The sequence below is a fragment of the Nylanderia fulva genome, unplaced genomic scaffold (genome assembly GCF_048542155.1).
Source record: "Nylanderia fulva isolate GAGA-0341 unplaced genomic scaffold, ASM4854215v1 Scaffold31, whole genome shotgun sequence".
Classification (NCBI taxonomy): Eukaryota; Metazoa; Arthropoda; class Insecta; order Hymenoptera; family Formicidae; genus Nylanderia; species Nylanderia fulva.
Window position 1 is genome coordinate 286,575 of NW_028190379.1, and position 21,041 is coordinate 307,615.

The following is a 21,041-nucleotide window of genomic DNA, read 5'->3' on the forward strand; positions in this document are numbered from 1 at the left end:
TAATAATTATATATAAATAATAATTATAAACAATATGTAAAGAAATAAAAAAAATAATATTTATAAAACATAAAAATTTACTCATATGAAGTATGTCCACGTATGCAAAAATGACATTTTTTTCAAAACCACATATTATACAAAAAATCTTGCAAAATAATGTTTTTGTCTTGTGATTTGATTCTCCCGATTCATTATCCGTTTTAATATGTCGTCATATAAGTTCTTCTTATTTATCAGAATGTCACTCTAAAATAAAACGTTTTATTAATTATAAAATAATTAAATAAATTGTAATCTTATTCCGCATTTTGACAATGTAATATTGTATATATAATAAAAAAGATTTGCACAATAAAATCAACATATATTTGATTTATAACAAATAAAACATTAGTAAAAATAAGATTCAGGAATTGATAAGATTGGACAATATTTCTCTTTCTTTTGCTTTCCATAATAATATTTATTAAATTTACCTTCTTTATTTGACGTATTTTAAATAAACCTTCTGTGTTATTTACTTCAACTAAGTTAGTGTCTAAAATACGTCCAACATACACTAATATGCGCTAAAATGCATTATTTTTCTAACATTATCAAAATTATTTTAAACGTTAAATAATAATTATTAATATCGCATTATTTTCACATTTTGTATACATATTTTAACAAGTAAAATTTTTACCTCAAATAAATTGGTTGAATAATCATTATTAATAATAATAATTAATGTTGCAATGAAATTAATCTCTCTATAAAAACAAAAAGAAAACAGATGTATATATAATACACATAATAAACTTCTGTACACAATATTTATAAAAATGTCACTTTACTTTGGTTTTACTTCATTAAAATGATCTAATATGTACTTCAGTATTGTTGAATTCTTTGCATGCTTCGTAATAATATGTAAGAAACTGTTAACATCAAGTTGATATTCTTGTTGTATAGAATGATACTGTTTATTTTTTAAATAATAGATGATGACATCAATATCTTCAGGGCAAGCCAAGTATTCCAAAAATTTAGCGTCAGATTTACTCACTCCTATATCAAACACTGATTTCCAAGTAGACTCGTTTATGGTAGTTATCATCAAACCTGTACAATACGTCCATTCTTTCCACCATGGCAAAATTCTAAAATATGAAATTAAATTCTCTTATTAAAAATCAGTAAGTAACTTCTTGATTAAATTATTTGAACATTATAGGCGATACCTAATACAAGGATATTTTATTAGAAAAGGCTAAAGATGTTTAACAATATTTACCTGTGTGATGGAAAATCTTGGATATGTTGTTTTAATTTATTGTTTGCTTCTTTCTTACAAGTGGTGCTACCGAGAAAACAATCCCATCTTGCAGCTTCTTGTCGTAAACACTTTCTAAGTTCGTCTTTCTCATGAATTTCTTCGTATGGAATTTTTTTAAGTACACCGAATAATACGAATTTTATTGTTCCCTAAAAATCGTTAAATATTTATTTTCCTGGTTAATTAATATATTTGAGATCCGCGTTTAGCTCAAGTGCAACTTTCGGTCAAACGTCCCTGGACTATGAATTACATCTCCTAAAATATTGCGTTCGCGGAGCGATTTTAATAATCACTCAAACCGTGCGACACAATTGAGGCTATCTTAAAAAATTAGATTAAATTTGTGAGAAAGTTTTATAATTATAAATCATTGACAAAGATTGTAAACACCCAGCTATATATCCAAAAACTATGTCATATATATCAATTATATAATATTGGCAGTAGTGAAAATCAAACACTTTGGGGCCTGTTCTGCACGTGAGTGATTAATTTATTTGCACATTTATTTGCGACATAATTAATAGTATGTAAAAGTTTATCGTTGCGGTATATATTTTTCTGAGTATTTGAATTTTTTATAGTGAATGAATATATTTATGCAAATAACTAAAATATAACACTTTCATTGAAATCTATTAACATTTACTTTAACATTGTTAAATTTTTCTCCCAACGCTGAAAGGGTACCGAACAGGTATTCTAGAGCTTTAAACATAGGATACCAAGCTATATAATCTTCTTCTCGATGCAGATACTTTATGATAACCCAGAATAAATATGAATCGAGTTGGCCTGCTATCATTAAATGAAATGCATCATCGATAATTTGTGCACGATTAAGAACATGAATTTTCGTGTAATCTTCAAAGTTTAGATAATTTGAAATCCTTTTCCAGTTCTCGATATCGTAATTCACGCGGTAATATCCTGTGAAATAGTATATAAATGTTATTAATTTCTATTGTTTTGAATAATTTTATCATTATATTGTATTTATTTGCAAAAAAGTCTGTTTCATATTTTTGTTTATATAAATTTATTATAAAAACGTACGAAAAATTTAATATAAAACGCATATACATATAAAAAAACTTATTATAAACGAAAAATACAACTGTGCAGGATATTATAGTATAACATAAAATAAAATTGATTCTAGTTGAGCTTAAATCATGTAATATTTATTTTATATTAATCAGTAAAATTTCTGTAACATATAATCTTAGGAAAACTGTATGTTATACTTGTTATTATTATTTTACTAGTTTAATAATAAAAATTGTTAAATTTTTATAATTTTTATTTTAATTAGAATGAAATATATGTAAACATATAATTTGAAAATTATGTGATATTATAATAGAAAACACCAATATATAACATATAATTATATATAGATAATGCAGATTATTACATAAAATATTTAAGAATTATTATAGTTATATAATGAATATCTCAGATTTTTATTGGACAATGAGTATAATAGATAAAAATAAAAAATAATTTCAATTTTGTTTATAAAAAATAAAGACAAGAAGTAAGTCATAATAAGTCCCTTGGTCGATATCATTAAATGAAATTCATCATCGACTTACCAATTTGTTGTACATTGAATATCATCCAATAACTTTCATTAAGTGCTAATGATAATTTTAAATTCTCTTTCACGCATACCATATAATCTGTAAAATTGTAAAAATCGAGTGACGCTTCTGTAGTAAAAGTTACAGGAAGGCAGTCAATTTTTAATGTGTCGGTATATTGTATCGATATATTTACTTCGCTCATAGTATCCGAAATATTTCGTATTATTTTTATGATAGGACAATGCGTTTCCATATGCCACAAATTTAATATTTGTATAGAACGGGATGGTTTTTTTGCAGCATTAACAATTTTGTCAATAAAAAGCCCCATATGTTGTCTAAATCCACCCAGTATGTAAAATATATAAAAGATCATTACAAATATGTTAAAATTGTCCGTATAACGTTAATATTACAAAAAAATTAAATAAATACTAAGAAACAAAATGTAAAATTGCACTTTTATTTATATATTTATATTATGATAATAAAGAATATAACATAATGTTACATGAAAAAGTAATGGCAAATTTTGCCCATTTTTGGAACCTTGAATTTCACTTTTTTTATGGCAAATAGTACTATTAGATGAAATATTAATCCCTGTAAAACCACCGTTCCGAAAATACAAGGAGATGAAAGTGATAATTTTTTAGTCAGAGATGAGAAACTGTTACTTTCACTTCATTATATTTCCGGAATCGTGCTTATGCTCATCTTGAAATTTCTCTGGATTATTGTCTCATCATATAGTACTATTTGACATAAAAAAAAATTGAAATTTTAGGTCCCAAAATTCGATTACATATAATGGGCGAAGAAACAGGTCTTTGTGCCATCACTCTCTAATAATTTTATTAAATTTTTTGAGCATTATTAAAATAATAGAGATTATATTAGCTTAATATAGATTATATTTGAGCAAAGTCTTGAAAGAGTCATAAAATAATTAAAACAAATAAGGAATTCAAGACAAAACGAAAATATAAAGATTAATATAAGAGAGATCGATTTACAAGAAACAAAAATTAAAATGGGAAAGTAACAAAAAAAAGATATTAGTATTAGATATTTAAAAACCTATTAAATATCTGTTAAATAAATTAAAAAACAAATGTAGCACAAAATGCAATTAAAAGAAAAGAAATTATAAGAATTATAAACGATGTAATAAAATAAAGGAAATAATAATAGAATAAAAATAATTTATCAATTATTTTAAAAAATGACGAATCGTGAAACAAAAATAAAACAACAATGAATATGTATATGAAAAAGTGACAACGATCAAACAACAATTTCTTTCTACAAAAGCAGTTTTGTAGTAAAAGTAATGAAATTAAATATAATAGTTTTACACAATTTTATTTTTTTTAATTATATTCTATATTATATTACTTACTCGCCAAATACATATGGGCGAACGGTTTTCCAAAAGAATTCTTCGGTGTAAGCGTATTGCATCATGCGTATTACACAAGGTGCTACAATTTACATCAAAATTATAAATTAGATATATTATATATATATAATTATTTTAAAAATTACATATAAACCTAATGATTTTAAAAAGAAAAATTATATTTTATATGTATACAAAGTAGTAGTCGTGTAACAGTAAAATGAAATTTTTCGTTAATTCTTGTGAAGACAGCAAAACATTAAAGGACCATTTAATTTCCTCTATCTACATATTCACGGTTATTACCGTACACTTTATTTATATAAATACACACACACACGCGCGCATGCACCTGTGCACGCACACACTTACACACACAATATATAGAGAGGGGCAAAAGTTCCGGAACGACAATATAGCTCAGAAAATATTGATTTAATAAAAAAAATTTTTAAACAAGATTTTTTTTATTAAATACTTTTCGAGTTATAAAGGTTTGAAGTTTATCTTGCTGAATAAAATATTATTAATAAAATATTCAGTTTTCGGTAATCATATCTGAATACATTTATGTATGGAGTATATACATACATACACAAACAATTTTATTGTAAAATATCCCTACAATAATTTCTTGAACAATTTATTTTAGAAAAAAACGTTTTAAATAAATGTTGTATGATTGTTGTATGAGTGTTGTGATTTCTAAAGAAAAACAAGTGACCGCTACTGACTTTTTCTTAAAGCCAATTTTTATGGTCATTTAAAACTTACTATCTTTTTAATGGATCTACTTTAATTTTTTATAAATCGATTTTCTGTAATATTCATTATCGAAACAATAAATTGTAAGGATAACATAATCATAAAAAAAATATTTTATAGGGTATTTTATACCTTTGATACATTATTTTACATAAACGTAAATATAACATTTCAAGAAACATTCATGTTTCTACGATCTCGTGTCATTAATTTTGTATATAAAATAATGAAAAATGTCAATATTTTCGCAAAAAACCACAGTTGTTTTTAAGGAAAATTATGGAGCTGCTAGTTGCAAATTACATATACACATCTATAGTGTTTGTGTGTGTATGTGTGTGTATGTACTTTTATAAAATAAACATATTACGAAAATCCAAATAAAGAATTATTTATCTCAAAACTTTTACACATATTTTTATAATTTTAATAATTAAAAATTTACGCGGACAATTTTATTATATTAGGTCTTACCTCTGATGGATTCGCGAATTTTTAATAAACTGTCATCTTGTAAAGGAGAATCCCACATATGATAATCACCATCCAAAGAAAAAGAATTATGTTGATTTTGAACAACAAATAAATTCATTATTTGATATCTTGGATAAACCTTTAAAAAAAGTTAATAAATATATCAATATAATTGTTTGGAAAATACTTGCAATAAAAACAAATACTAATATTATATTAACGTTTCTTCTATGTTAATTAGAAAATTTTCTCATTAAATAAAAAAACACATATGAATGAATATAATAAATCTAAAATTTTGTATTAATATTATTAACAAATATTATATACTATTAAAATAATTATGTCATGATATTATATAGCAGAGTTCTCCTTATCAAACCAATTAAAATACTTATTGTGTGTACTAGTTTTTAATTAATTAATTTTATTTTTGATTCCATAAAAATTTTAAATTATCTAATAAAATGTTATAAAATAATAAAAATAATTTTTAATACTTTACATTGTAATTATATGTATATAACAAAGTGTAAAAAGTATATTTAAAAAAAACAGTTTAGAATTTCATATAATGTTAAACATTTATTATGCATATAATGTTAAATTGATATAATGTCATTATTCATATAATGTTAAATATTTCTAAAACAATTTACAAAAAATTTATGCACATTTTGTAAAAAGAATTTGATATACGAACATCTTGCAATATAAATGCTTAAGTTTGTTATCATTTTCGAAAAAGTGGGAACGAAATAGCGTTGAAAATAGAATTACCCAATCGACAGCACCTATTGCAAGAAATGTAGTAAGACCAATATTAAACCAAAAAGTTGACAGAAACGGATTGTTCATATTATAAAACCATTGCTGTGCCACTTTATATCCTACTTTTTGAGCAACTTGGATTGCGCGAGCAACAGGATATAAAAATGTATTAAAGATGATATCTATTTCCCTGAAAGTTACATTTAAATGTCAAGACTGAGAAGTCATAAAAAATACATAAAAAATAAAGCTTAATTTTTGTTACAATTTTTTATTTCATTGTTAGAGTTACGATTTACAAACTCATGGGTACAAGTTAGCAAACCAGTATTGTAAATTGCACTAAATAATATTTTTCAGATTTTTAATTTATAATATGAGAAAATGATAAATTTGTGTTAATGTGTATATCGCATTGATAAGAACTATAGATCTAAATGAATATAAAAAATGCCACTTCTTTTATAGTTTTATTGCTATTTGAACATTTACTTTTTAAGGGGTACGACTTATCATACCTTCCCTTTTATGTACGTATTAAAACAGTAAATTTCAATTTTTTAAATATTACGAATAAATTTATTCTTACTAAAAATGTTTGTCTTCAAAATTTTTTGTACTATCAAAAGTTTACAAAAACAAAATACATATACATGTTTTCAACTTTTTAAATTTGCATACAAATATAATTTTATTTATAATGTAATTTAAAACCCTTTGCTCACCTATAAAAAACAAATCCGAAAACTATGATGCCTTTGTCATGGAAATTCGAAATTGCAGCATGAGTGGCGTGCGAAGTATTGTTCAAACGCATCCAATGTCTTTCAAAAACTGACGTAATAAGATTAGCTACATTTTCTGCAAATTCTATGTCAAATAAAGATTCGATCCTGCACCATATTTTAATTTTTCGAGGTTTGTTTTTATCAATGGTTAGGTCATTAGACACAAGCATTGTTACGAGATAAGGCGATATTGCAGGTGTGGTATCAAAGTGTGTCCATAACATACTGTGCTTATCAGTTTCCGTATTTCGCAATGGCATATTTGACAAAGCCGTGCATAGTTCACAACCTATAGATATGTTAAAGGTTGCTTCTAATAAAAATCGGTTATCCCAACAATCAATTATTTGTGGAATGTCTATTATCTGGAAGTTCAGAGAAGCTAGCCAACTACGTTTCAAAAAAAATAAATCTTTGAAACATTTTTGGCAATATAATAATATTGGAAATAAAACAATGTGTAAATGTAATATGTAATAATGTGTACTATAGATAAAGATTGTTTGTTCTTATATTTAAATTTGACGATATAATAACTTTTTTAGCATTTAATACATAAATAGTATATTAATTACAATGTTTTATGTAATTGCATATTGTATACTTTTTAATAAACGTTTATTAAAAATTTATTACTTACATTGTTTTTCTTTCCACGTCAATAATTCCGAAGATTTGATCAACTTTACCAAAATATTTTATATGTAAAGTATAATTTTCTGGTGACAATATATTTCCAAAAACAATATTAATTGTATCTCCACTACGTTTATATGTCGGTTTATATACTGTAACCTTATCATTCTTATGATATTTTTCAAAATTTGTAAATAAAGTTATATTGTATATACATATTTCTCCTGACTGTAAATATATGTGTCGCGTTTTGCTGAGAATGTTTATGCTGATATTGTATTCTCCATAGAAAATATTTGCTTCAATTTGTGATGTAAGCTTGATATCATAATGTATTGGTTTTACATATTTTGATGGTAGATAGCATAAAGATTCATTACGAATGAAAACCGTCGCAACGATAAAAATTAATCCGCTACTTAATAATAGTTTTATAATTATCATTATGTTGAAAAAAAGGAATATTTATTTTAGATTCGGAAAACACTCTGGACAAAAAATAAATAAAAAACTTAAATATAGCTTTAATGTATTTTTAAATAATTGTTGTATATAAACAAAGAAATAAACACTTTTTATAATACATCGCCCTTATAAGGAGATTTATCGAATACAAATTGAAAGCAGTTGTTTTATTTTCACTTTTTTTAATTCTATACATTATCTTTAACAACAAAATTAATATTTGATTTTTGTTACTTGTTATAGTTAATTTATTAGTAAATTATAGTTAATTATTTACATATTAAAATACGCGCAGATGTTTTTTTATAAAATATAAGTACGACAAATTGTAGAGAATTAATTTTAGTGATCTAATTGCGAAAGGATAATTAAAAGTGTTTTGCTATATATTATAATATTTATAATTTGTTACTTAAATTATAGTATTTCTAAGTTTCATAAATAATTTATTCTATATCAAATTTTATGGGTCCACGATTTTCTACATTACAATTCATAAAATATTATAATATCGACACTATTTGAAATTATCTGTGGATTATAATTTAAAGATATCCTTTTATACTAATTATATTTTCTTTATACTAATATGTTGGAAATTCTTCAAAATTCCATTATACTGTATGATTAAATGTTTTTGTACTTGAAGACAAATATATGTTTTTATATTTTTAACTCATTTTGACTTACCTTATATTTTGGATATTAACTGCAAAGTTTAATTAATAAAAATTATATATTTGTTAAATTACTGTAGCAAATTAATGCTTTAATAATTTGCAATGTTCAAAAAATATAATTATACGCACACTTTATTACAATCATTATATCTACCACAATATGGTTCAAAAGACCACGAGAGACTGACTGATTCTCTGTACGTGTCATCATGATAAATATGTGTTAGGTCAACAAAACTTTAGAGGTTGTTATATATATATTTATATATATATACAAGGTATCCCAGAACTGGCGAAAAAGTTTATAATGGCATATTCATGGTTTCATTCGGAGACAATTTTTTCTCAGCGAAAATGTTAAGACACTAATGATTTTCGAATTATAAGCAGTTGAAAATTAAAGCTTTTTTGGAAACTAACATAAAATATCAACTGAACTACATCCTTCAGTTAATTTTAGATAGAGTTTGCTTTAATAGAATTTTAATACAAGGCATAGTTATAAAGATACATAATAACAAAAATTAGGAATATGCTACAAATGATGACCTTTCTTAACATTTTTACTAAAGAAAAATTATCTCCAAATAATACCAGAAATCTGCCATTAAAACTATGCCGCCAGTTCTGGGACACCCTGTATATATAACGACCTCTGAAGTTGGAATCATTAAATAAAATCATTTAGAATTTGTTCGTTAGGGTAATTATTATCTTTTCATTAGCTAACTCTTTAGTTGGACAGCGTCTTGCATCATTTTTTTATGTAAGGCATAATAAAATAGTGATTATTCAGTAATGTATTAATGTTATTGAATAATTACTACTAATAATTATTAAAAATATGAGTCCTAGAAAAAATATTAAGTGCTGGGTTTTTAGGATTCTTTCCTGGCCATCTGAACGTCAGATAGCCAAAAAAAATTATATATATATATATGTATATATATATATATATATATATATATATATATATATATATACTGTGTGTGTATTAGAGTGTGTCAAAAAAAATTTTGTTCAATTTTTGTCCGCAGCTCAGCTAAAAAGTTAGAGAAGATAATAATTACTCTAACGTGCCAACTCTAATTGATTTTATTTGAAGATTCCACATACGTTTTGAAATTTTCCTATTTAAATAACAAAAACAATTAAATAACAAATTTTCTCAAAAAATTTGTCTTTATCAAAATAAATTAAAGCAATTCAAAATTCGGTCTCAGTACTGATATGACCGTGTTGATAATTACTATAACAAAGTAAACTAAGGACGGAGTGGAAAAATTAATAAAAAATTATTTAAAATATTAAAAAGGGTGGTTTTTGCATTTTTTAATTTTTATCTACATTAACATAAATAATATGACTATTATTTGAACGGTTATTTTGCATATTTTAGTTTGAAAAAAAAGCAAAAAAAAATGTTTTTTATAAATATAAGTATAATAAAATTTTTATTATTGCTGCATGCAGTCATAAAATTTTGTAAATATACAAAGGCATCGAATAATAATACATCTAAATAAACTATAATTAAAGCAGTAAAAGAAATAATGTATATACAATATGAAAAAATTTTTCATATGCAGTATATCCATGTATGCAAAACTGCAGTTTTCTTTACATCCACAGATCAGTAATAAAATCTTTCAAAATATTTTATCTGTCTTTCGGTTTGATTGTTCCGATTCGTTATCTGTTTTGTAACGTGGTAATATAATTAAATAAAATGTAATCTTATTCCGCATTATGACCATGTAATATTGTATATAAAATAAAAGATTCGCACAATGAAATTGACATACTTTTTATATAACAAATAAAACAAACATAAAAATATTATTCAAGAATTGATAAAATTAAACAATATTTCTTTTTCTTTCGCTTTTCATAATAATATTTATTAAATTTACCTCCTTTATTTGATGTATTTTAAATAAACCATCTGTGTCATTTACTTCAACTAAATTATTGTCTAAAATATCTCTAACTTTCCCTGATATTTGCTAAAAAGTATTATTTTTCAAACATTATCAATATTATTTTAAACATTAAATAATAATTATTAATATCACATTATTATCATATTTTGTATACATATTTAAACGAGTAAAATTTTTACCTGAGTTAGATTTGTAAAATATACGTTATTAATCATAATAATTAATGCTGCAATTATATTAATCTCTCTATAAAAACAAAAAAACAAATGCATATATAATACACATAATAAACTTCTGTACACAATATTTATAAAAATGTCACCTTACTTTGGTTTTACTTCATTAAAATGATCTAATATGTACTTCAGCATAGTTGGATTCTTTGCATGCTTTGTAACAATATGAAAAAAACTGTTAACATCAAGTTGATATTCCTGTTTTATAGAATGGTACCGTTTATTTTCTAAATAATAGATGATGACATCAATATCTTCAGGGCAAGCCAAGTATTCCAAAAATTTAGCGTCAGATTTAAACACTCCTATATCAAACACTGATTTCCAAGTGGTCTCGTTTATGGTAATTGTCATCAAACCTTTACAATATGTCCATTCCTTCCACCATGGAAAAAGTCTGAAATATAAAATTCAATTTATTTATTAAAGCTTAGCATATGGATTTTTTGACTAAATAATGAGAACATTATAAGCGATACCTGCAAGGAAATTTATTTAAAAATTGCTAAAAGTGTATAACTATATTTACCTGTGTATTTGAGAATTTTTGATATGTCGTTTTAATTTATTGTTGGCTTCTGTTTTACAAGTAAAATCACCGAAAAAACATGCCCATCTTGCAGTTTCTTGTCGTAAACACTTTCTAAGTTCGTCTGTCTCATGAATTTCTTCGTATTTGATTTCTCTAAGTACCTTGCCTAATATGTTTCTTATTAGTTCCTAAAAATCGTTAATATTTGTTTCTCTGGTTAATTAATATGTTTGAGCCCGCGTTTAGTTCAAGTGCAACTTTCGGTCGAATGTCCCTGGACTAATTGTAAGAATTACATCCCGTCAAATGTTGCGTCCGCGAAACGATTTTGATAATCACTCGGACCGCGCGATATAATTAAGACCTCTCCTCGAAAATATAATTAAATTTGTGCGAAATGTTAATAATTATAAATCATTGACAAAGATTGTAAACACCCAGCTATATATCCAAAAACAATGTTATATATATATATATATATATATATATATATACATATATATATATATATATATATATATATATATATCAATAATATTAGCAGTAGTGAAAATCAAACACTTTGGAGCCTGTTCTTCACGTGAGTGATTATTCAAACTGAATGTATTTACACATTTATATGCGACATAATAAATAGTATGTAAAATTTTATCGTTGCCGTATATATTTTTCTGAGTATTTGAACTTTTTGTAGTAAATGAGTGTATTACGCAAATATCTGAAATATAACATTTTCATTGAAATCTATTAAAATTTACCTTTATCTCCTCAATTTGTTTTCCAAACGCTGAAAATGTACCGAACATGTATTCCAGAGCTTTAAACATAGGATACCAAGCTATAAAATCTTCGTCTCGATGCAGATACATTATGATATCCCAGAATAGATATGAATCAAGTTGGCCTGCTATCATTAAATGAAATGCATCATCAATAATTTGGGCACGATTAAGAACATGAATTTTCGTGTAATATTCAGAGTTTAAATAATTTGAAATTCTTTGCCAATTCTCCTTATCATAGTTCACGCGATAATAACCTGTAGAATAGCAAATAAATTTTATACATTTTTGTTATTTTAAATATTATTTGAATAATTTTATCATTATGTAAATTTTATACAGATTTATTATTTTAAATATTATTTAATAATTTTATCATTATAATGCATTTATCTTCAAACATTTTGGTTTCTTCCTCTTGTTTATATAAATTATAAATCAAAAACGTATTAAAAATTTAATACAATTAAATAAAATGCACATATATATGTAGAAAATTAATTACAAATAAAAAATAAAACTATGCAACATATTGTTGTATAGCATAAAATAAAATTGATTCTAGTTGTACATAAATTATGTAATAATTATTTTTTTTTGTAACGTGTAACTTTACGAAAATTGTAGCTTTTACTTATATCTATATTACTATACTTTTATAAATATAATTAACATTTTATAATTTTTATTATTATTAGAATAAAATATTTGTAAAAATATAACTTTAAAATTGATTGATATTATAATAGAAAACACCAATGTATATCTTAATTATATGTAATATAGCAAAATATTACATAAGATAATTTAAATTATTATATTTACACAATGAATATCTTAAATTTTTAAAAAACAATGAATAAAATAAATAAAAATATAAAATAATGTAATTTTTGTGTGTAGAATAAAGACGAGAAACAAGTTATAATAAGTCCCTTGGTAGATATTATTAAATATAACGCATCATCAACTTACCAATTTGTTGTAAATTGAATATCATCCAACCACTCTCATTAGATGTTAATGACAATTTTAAATCCTTTCGCACGCACACCATATAATGAGTAAAATTTTTAAAATGGGGACACGCTTCCCTAGTAAAAGTTACAGGAAGGCAGTCAATTTCTAATGTGTCGATATATTGTATCGATACATTCACTTTGTTCATGGTATCCCCATAATTTCGTATTATTTTTATGATAGGACAATAATGCGTTTTCTTATACCGTCCAGTCATTAATTGCCGTGTAATATGTTTTCCTACAGCAGCCTCAAGTTTTGCCCCAAACTGCACCATACTTTCGCTAAATTTACAAAAATATTAAATATATAAAAAAACATTATAAATATATTAATAAAAACAAAATATAAAATTGCACTTCTATTTATATATTTATATATCTTATACTTACATTACGACAATAAAGAATATAACATATTTTTACATAAAAGAGTAATGGCAAATTTTGCTCATTTTTGGGACCTTACATTTCAAACTTTTTTTCATGACAAATAGTACTATTAGATGAAACATGAGCATTGGCACAGTTCCAAAGATACAATTGGATGCAAGGGATAATTTTTAGTCAGGGATGAGAAACTTTCATTATCACTTATTTTTATCTCCAGAACCGTGCTTATGCTCATTTTTTAATTTTTCTAATTGTAAGATTAATGTCTCATCATATAGTACTATTTGAGGTCCCAAAATTCGACTCTATTAATTTGGCAAAAAACAGATCTATTGTCATCACTCTTTATTAATTTTATTAGATTTTTTATTAGCCTAATATAGATTATATTAGCAGCATAATATAAATTAAATTTGAGAAAATTATTGAGAAAATTATAAAATGATTAAGAGAAGAAATAAAACATATAAAAAGTTGAAGACAAAACAAAAATAAGAAAAATAATATAAAGAAGATCGATTTACAAGAAACAAAAATAAAAATAAGGAAGTGGAAGTGTTATATATTTAAATACCTGTTAAATATTTGTTAAATATATTAAAAAACAAATGTAGCACAAAATGCAATTAGAAGAAAAGAAATTATTAGAGTTATAGACAATAATGAAATAAGGGAAATAATAAATAAAAAATAAAAATAATTTATAAACTATTTAAAAAATGACAAATCGTGAAACAAAAATAAACCAAACAACAATGAATACGTATATAAAAAAATGACAACGATGAAACAACAATTTCTCTTTCTACAAAAGCAGTTTTGTACTAAACGTAATGAAATTAAATATAATAGTTTTACACAATTTTATTTTTTAAAATTATACTGTATATTATATTACTTACCTGTCAAGTATATATGAGCGAACGCTTTTCCAAAATAATTGTTTGGTGAAGGCGTGTTGTAACATGCGCACTAAAAAAGGTGCTACAATTTAAATCAAAATTATAAGTTAGATATGTTATAATTATATAATTATTTTAAAGATTACATATAAACATAATAATTTTAAAAAGAAAAATTATATTTATATGTATACAAGGGAGTAATCGCGTAACAGTGAAATGAAATTTCTCGTTAATTCTTACGAATATAGCAAGACATTACAGGATCATACAATTTAATTAAATACTTTTCGAGTTATAAAAGTTAAAAGTTAACAATTTTTTACAAAATGTAATATATCTTGCAAAACATTCAGTTTTTAGTAATTATATTTGAATAAATTTATGTATGGAATATATACATACATACATACACTATTTCATTTTAAAATATCCTAACAATGATTTCTTAAACTTATTTTAGAAAATTTATTTTAGAGAAAATCGTTTTAGAAAAAAGTTGTTGAATTTTAAAGAAAAACAAGTAAACGCTATTGACTTTTTCCTAAAGGCCAATTTTTATGATCATTTAAAAATCACTTATATTTTTTTAATAGCTCTAGGTAACTTAATAATTTTATGAGTCGATTTCTTACAATATTCATTAAGTTTTGTAAGAATAAGATAATCATAAAGAAAATATTTTGTAGGATATTTTATATCTTTAACACATTATTTTACATAAAGGTAAATATATCTCAAGAAATATTCATTTTTCCTCGATCATATCTCAACAATTTTGTACATAAAATAATCATCTTACCTCTGATGGATTGGCGAATGTTTAATAAACTGTTATTTTGCACAGGAGAATTCCACATATGATAATCACCATCCAAAGAAAAAGAATAATGTTGATTTTGAACAACAAACAAATTCATTATTTGAAGTTCTGGATACGTCTATAAAAAAAATTGTTAAGTATATCGAGATAATCGCTCTGAAAATACTTACAACAGACACAAATACTAATATTATATTAGCGTTACTTTTATCTTAAATAGAAACATTTTCTCATTTTGAAAAACACATAAATAAGTATATGTAATAAATCTAAAATTATGTATTAACATAATTAACAAATATAATATATTTTTACGATTATTATATCGTAATATTATATAGCAGAGTTGTCCTTATCATATACCAATTTGAATAAATATTGTATGTACTAACTTTTAATTATTTATTTTATTCTAAATTTCATATAAATTAAAAAATATCTAATAACGTGGTGCAAAGAAAATAAAATATTTTTAATACTTTGCATTATAATTATATGGATAAAACAAAGTGAAAAAAAGTATTTTTAAAGAAATAATTAAATATTTTATACAATGTTAATTTAGCTACGACAATTTACAAAGAATTTATGTGCATTTTGTAATAAAAATTTAATATATGAAAATCTTGCAATATAAATGCTTAATTTTGTTATTGTTTACGAGAAAGTGGGAACGAGATAGCGTTGGAAATAGAATTACCCAATCGACAGCATCTATTGCAAGAAATGTAGTAAGACCCATATTAAACCAAAAAGTTGACAGAAACGGATTGTTCATATTATAAAACCATTGCTGTGCCACTTTATATCCTACGAATTGAACTACTTGGATTTTGCGAGCAACTGGATATAAAAATCTATTAAAGATGATATCTATTTCCCTGAAAGATGTATTTAAATGTCAAGACTGAGAAGTTATGGAAAAAATGTAACTTTATTTTTTTACAATTTTTTCATTTTGTTGTAAAATTACGATTTAAAAACTCATGGGTACAATTTAGCAAACCAGTATTTTAAATTGTATCAAATAAGTGCTTTCTTATTTTTTAATTTATTATATAAAAAAATAATAAATTTGTGTCAATGCGTATAACATTGATAAAAATTATAGACCAAAATAAATAAAAAATTGTCATTTCTTTTATAGTTTTATTGAAATTTTAACATTTCCTTTAGGGGGTACAATTTAGCCTACATTTACATACTTATTTCTTTATGTACGTATTAAAACGGTAAACTTCAACTTTTTGAATATTACGAATAAATTTAATCTTACTAAAATTGTTTGTCATCAAAATTTTTCATATTATCGAAAGTTTACAGAAACAAAATACATATACATGTTTTCAACTTTATAAATTTGCATACAAATATAATTTTATTTTTAATGTAATTTGAAGCACTTTTACTCACCTATAAAAAACAAATCCGAAAATTATGATGCCTTTGTCATGAAAATTTGGAATTGCAGCATGAGTGACGTGCGAAATATTGTTTGAATTATTCCAATATCTTTGAAAATCCAACGCGATATTTTCTGCTACACTTTCTGCAAATTCTATGTCAAATGCAGATTGGATCCTGCACCATATTTTAATTTTTCGAGGTTTGTTTTTATGAATGGTTAGGTCATTAGACATAATCATTCTTACGAGATAAGGCGACATTGCAGGTGTGGTATCGAAGTGTGTCCATGACATATTGTGCTTAGATGTTTCCGTCTTTTGCAATGGCATATTTGACAACGCCGTGCATAGTTTACAACCTATAGATATGTTAAAGGTTGCTTCTATTAAATATTGTTTATCCCAACAATTAATTATTTTTGTGGAGTATATTATCTGGAAATGCAAAGCAGCTACCCAACTATATTTCAAAGAAAATAAATTATTGAAACATTTTTGGCATACATAAAAATATGGGGAATTAAACAATGTGTAAATGTAATATGTAATAACGTGTAATAAAGATAAAGATTGTTCGTCTTTTTAAATTCGACGATATATAAACTTTTGGACATTTAATACATAAATAGTATATAATTACAATGTCTTATGTAATTGCATATTGTATACCTTTGAATAAATGTTTATTATTTACTTACGTAGTTTTTTTTCCCATGTTAAAAATTCTGAAACTTTTATCAGCAATACCAATATATTTTATATTTAAAGTGTAATTTCCTGGTTATAATTCATCTTCAAAGGCAATTATAATTGTGTCTTTATTAATATAATATTTCAATTTATATACTGTATCTTTATCATTCTCCTGATTTTTGTCAATATTTGTAAATAAGGCTATGTTTTTAATACAAAATTTTTCTGACCGTAAATATATGTTTCGCCTTTTGTCACAAATGTTTATGCTGATATTGTATTCTCCATTGAAAATATTTCCGTCAAAATGTGGTATAAGCTTAATATTATAATGTATTGGTTTCACACATTTTGATGGTAAATAGCATAAGGATTCATTACGAATGAAAGCCATCGCAGCAATAAAAATTAATCCGCTACTTAATAAAAGTTTTAAACATATCATCATGTTGGAGAAAAGAAATTTTTTTTTAGATCTGAAAAACAATCTGGCCTAAAAATAAATAAAGAAATTAAATTTAGCTTTGATGTATTTTTAAATCCTTTTTGTATATAAAGATAAATGCAAAAAACTATTAATATTATTAAATAAAAAATTATTCTAATTAGTGAAATATTATATGGTGATGAAGCAATATGCAAGTTTCTATTTGCATAATTTTTAAAAATAAAATTATATATATATGTGTGTGTGTATTTCAGTGTTGCACATATTTTTAATTATAAAAGTAAAAATTTAATTTGGATCATCAAATTTAATTTAAATATCAGAAACATTTCAGCTTTAATAAAGTAACTTATTAAATTTAAATGAACTATTGTTTATTCGTTTTTAATTTAATATTAACATGCGTTTGAAGTATTTCTATATGAAATATTTTGTATAAAAAATTTTCTAAGTGTAAATATATGTGTTCCCTTTTGTCAAGAATGTTTATGCTGATATTGTATTCTCCAGAGAAAATATTTTTGTTAATATGTGTTATAAGCTTGATATCCTAATGTATTGGTTTTACATATTTTGATAGTAAATAGCATAAAAATTCATTACGAATGAAAACCGTCACAGCGATAAAAATTAATCCGCTACTTAGTAGTAGTAAAAATGTCATTATGTCGGAAAAAAGGAATATTTATTTTAGATCTGGAAAACACACTCTGAACAAAAGATAAATAATGGAATTAAATATAGCTTTGATGTATTTTTAAATAATTGTTGTATATATAAACAAAAAAATTAATACAAAAAAACGTATTAAAATTATTAATTGAAAAATTAGCCTAATTAGTGAAATATTATATGGTGATGAAGCAATGTGCAAATTTCTATTTGCACGGTTTTTTAAAATAAAATTATATATACAGGGTGTCCCAGAACTGGCGAAAAGTTTTTAATGACAGATTCCTAATATCATTTGTAGACGATTTTTTCTCACCGAAAATGTCAAGACACCATTAAATTTCGAATTATTAGCAGTTGAAAATAAAGGTTTTTATGGAAACTAAGCCTTGCAGAAATAAAATATTAACAGAACTACATTTTTTAATTAATTTTAAGTTTGTTTTAATAGAATTTTAATATAAAACTTATTTATAAAGATATATATTAACAAAAATTGAAAACATGCTATAAATGATGGCCTTCCTCAACATTTTGACTAAAGAAAAATCGTCTGTAAATGATATCAGGAATCTGCCAATAAACTTTTCCGTCAGTTCTGGGACACCCTGTATATATATATATATATATATATATATATATATATATGTGTGTGTGTGTGTGTGCGTGCGTGCGTGCGTTTGTGTGTGTGTGTGTGTGTATTTCAGTGTCGCACATATTTTTGATTGTAAAAATAAAAATTAAATTTGAATCATTTAATTTAATTTAAATATTTGAAACGTTTCAGCTTTAATAGAGTATCTTATTAAATCGATATAAATTATTGTTTATTCATTTTTAATTTAATATTAACATACGTTTTGAGTATTTTATATGAAATATTTTATATAAAAAATTTTACATAAAATAATTAGTATTCTGTCTATTTCAATTTATATGATTAATTTAATTTTACTTATTTTTAAGTGTTATATTTATATATTTATATCTTACTTAATAAAATTAATTTGTTCACACTTTTTATAATACATCGTCCTTATAAGGGGATATATCAATTACAAATGTAAAGCAATTGTTTTATTTTTTATTTTTTTTTTATTATCTACATTATCTTTGACAATAAAGTTAATGTTTAATTCTTCTTTCTTGTTATAGTTTTTTTTTACTCAATGTCAGCACAACTTAAAATTATTTTAAGTATTAAAATACGAACAGATATTTTTTTTATAAAAAATAAATACGACAAATTATAGAGAACATAATTGTAATAATCTAATAATGCATGAGAAGACAATTAAAAGTGTTTATAATATTTATTATCTATTATGTAAATTATAGTATTTTTATAAGTTTCAGAAATAATTTATTTGATATCAAACTTTTGTGAGTCCACAATTATTTCAACATTACAATTCATAAAATATTATAATATTCGCATTATTTGAAACTATCTCTTAATTAAAATTTAAAGATAATTTTAAATAAAACTATTTTTTACACTAATATGTTGGACATTTTTAAAAATTCCGTTATACTGTATGTTTAAATTTCTTTTTTATTTATAAACAAATATATGTTTTTATACTTTTACTTATTTTGACTTACCTAATATTTCGGAACAGTATGTTAATTGCAAAATTGTATTGATAAAAATTATATATTTTTTAAATTATGGCAGCAAATTAATGCTTTAACAGTATGCAATGTTCAAAGAATATAATTATTTACACACACTTTATTACAGTCATTATATATATCTACCACGATATGGTTCGGAAGGCTACGAAAGACTGACTGATTCTCTGTACGTGTCCTCATGATAAATATGATGTGTTTGGTCAACAAAATTCCTGAGATCGTTATATATATATATATACACACACACAATATTGTATATAGGTATATATTATATTTTGCTTCACAATACACGGAGGAAGATTGACGTAAATATATATATATATATATATATATATATATATATATATATATATATATACAGGGTGTCCGGTAACTAACGGACCAATAATTAAGGGCGGATTCTCGGGTCAATTTGGAGACGATTTTTCCTTAGCAAAAATGTTGAGAAGTCAATAATTTTCGAGTTATAAACAATTTTAAAAAATGGGTTTTTTGAAAACTAAACGTTTTGGAGTTAAAAGTCTAACATAATTACATTCTTCAGTTAATTTCAGGTAGAGTTTACTATAATAAAATTTTAATTTGAGGCTTAGTTATAAAGATACATAATGACAAATATTGGAAAGTTGTAAAAAATGATGACCTTTTTCGACATTTTTG

At 23.8% G+C, this 21,041-nt stretch overlaps 2 protein-coding genes across 6 annotated transcripts; both read right to left on the bottom strand.

Moving 5' to 3' along the window:
• Positions 1-86: 86 nt before the first annotated feature.
• LOC114939018 (aminopeptidase N-like) lies at positions 87-8,250 on the bottom strand. Of its 2 annotated transcripts, none has more exons than XM_029313249.2 (12): positions 7,754-8,250; positions 7,051-7,503; positions 6,335-6,515; positions 5,555-5,693; positions 4,316-4,397; positions 2,923-3,251; positions 1,974-2,254; positions 1,280-1,470; positions 876-1,145; positions 689-755; positions 480-572; positions 87-249 (listed from the first exon to the last, which is right to left on the bottom strand). In XM_029313249.2, the coding sequence occupies exons 1-12, from the start codon at positions 8,191-8,193 to the stop codon at positions 136-138; spliced, it is 2,640 nt and encodes an 879-aa protein (XP_029169082.2). In that variant the 5' UTR covers positions 8,194-8,250; the 3' UTR covers positions 87-135. The 2 variants fall into 2 exon arrangements, with proteins under 2 accessions (XP_029169082.2, XP_029169075.2); XM_029313242.2 differs by having other exon boundaries at positions 840-1,145.
• Positions 8,251-10,316: 2,066 nt separating this feature from the next.
• Positions 10,317-20,526, bottom strand: LOC114939057 (aminopeptidase N-like). Of its 4 annotated transcripts, none has more exons than XM_085484734.1 (13): positions 20,349-20,526; positions 17,629-18,116; positions 16,938-17,390; positions 16,225-16,405; positions 15,504-15,642; positions 14,702-14,771; positions 13,363-13,691; positions 12,364-12,644; positions 11,603-11,793; positions 11,165-11,470; positions 11,017-11,083; positions 10,808-10,900; positions 10,317-10,590 (listed from the first exon to the last, which is right to left on the bottom strand). In XM_085484734.1, the coding sequence occupies exons 2-13, from the start codon at positions 17,643-17,645 to the stop codon at positions 10,528-10,530; spliced, it is 2,190 nt and encodes a 729-aa protein (XP_085340860.1). In that variant the 5' UTR covers positions 17,646-18,116; positions 20,349-20,526; the 3' UTR covers positions 10,317-10,527. The 4 variants fall into 4 exon arrangements, with proteins under 4 accessions (XP_085340860.1, XP_085340859.1, XP_085340861.1 ...); XM_085484733.1 differs by having other exon boundaries at positions 10,318-10,590; positions 14,702-14,783; XM_085484735.1 differs by lacking the exon at positions 17,629-18,116 and having other exon boundaries at positions 10,318-10,590; positions 14,702-14,783; positions 16,938-17,289.
• Positions 20,527-21,041: the final 515 nt, after the last annotated feature.

Excerpts from the sequence above, each read along its gene's own strand:
- LOC114939018 (XM_029313242.2), bottom strand. The coding sequence starts at position 8,193 with ATGATAATTATAAAACTATTATTAAGTAGCGGATTAATTTTTATCGTT. Across the intron at positions 3,252-4,315 it reads CGCCCATATGTATTTGGCGA|ACAACATATGGGGCTTTTTA; the intron begins GTAAGTAATATA and ends GGGTGGATTTAG. Across the intron at positions 1,471-1,973 it reads AAAAATTTAACAATGTTAAA|GGAACAATAAAATTCGTATT; the intron begins GTAAATGTTAAT and ends AACGATTTTTAG.
- LOC114939057 (XM_085484733.1), bottom strand. Across the intron at positions 11,794-12,363 it reads AACAAATTGAGGAGATAAAG|GAACTAATAAGAAACATATT; the intron begins GTAAATTTTAAT and ends AACGATTTTTAG. Across the intron at positions 10,901-11,016 it reads ATTTTACAAATCTAACTCAG|CAAATATCAGGGAAAGTTAG; the intron begins GTAAAAATTTTA and ends AATACTTTTTAG.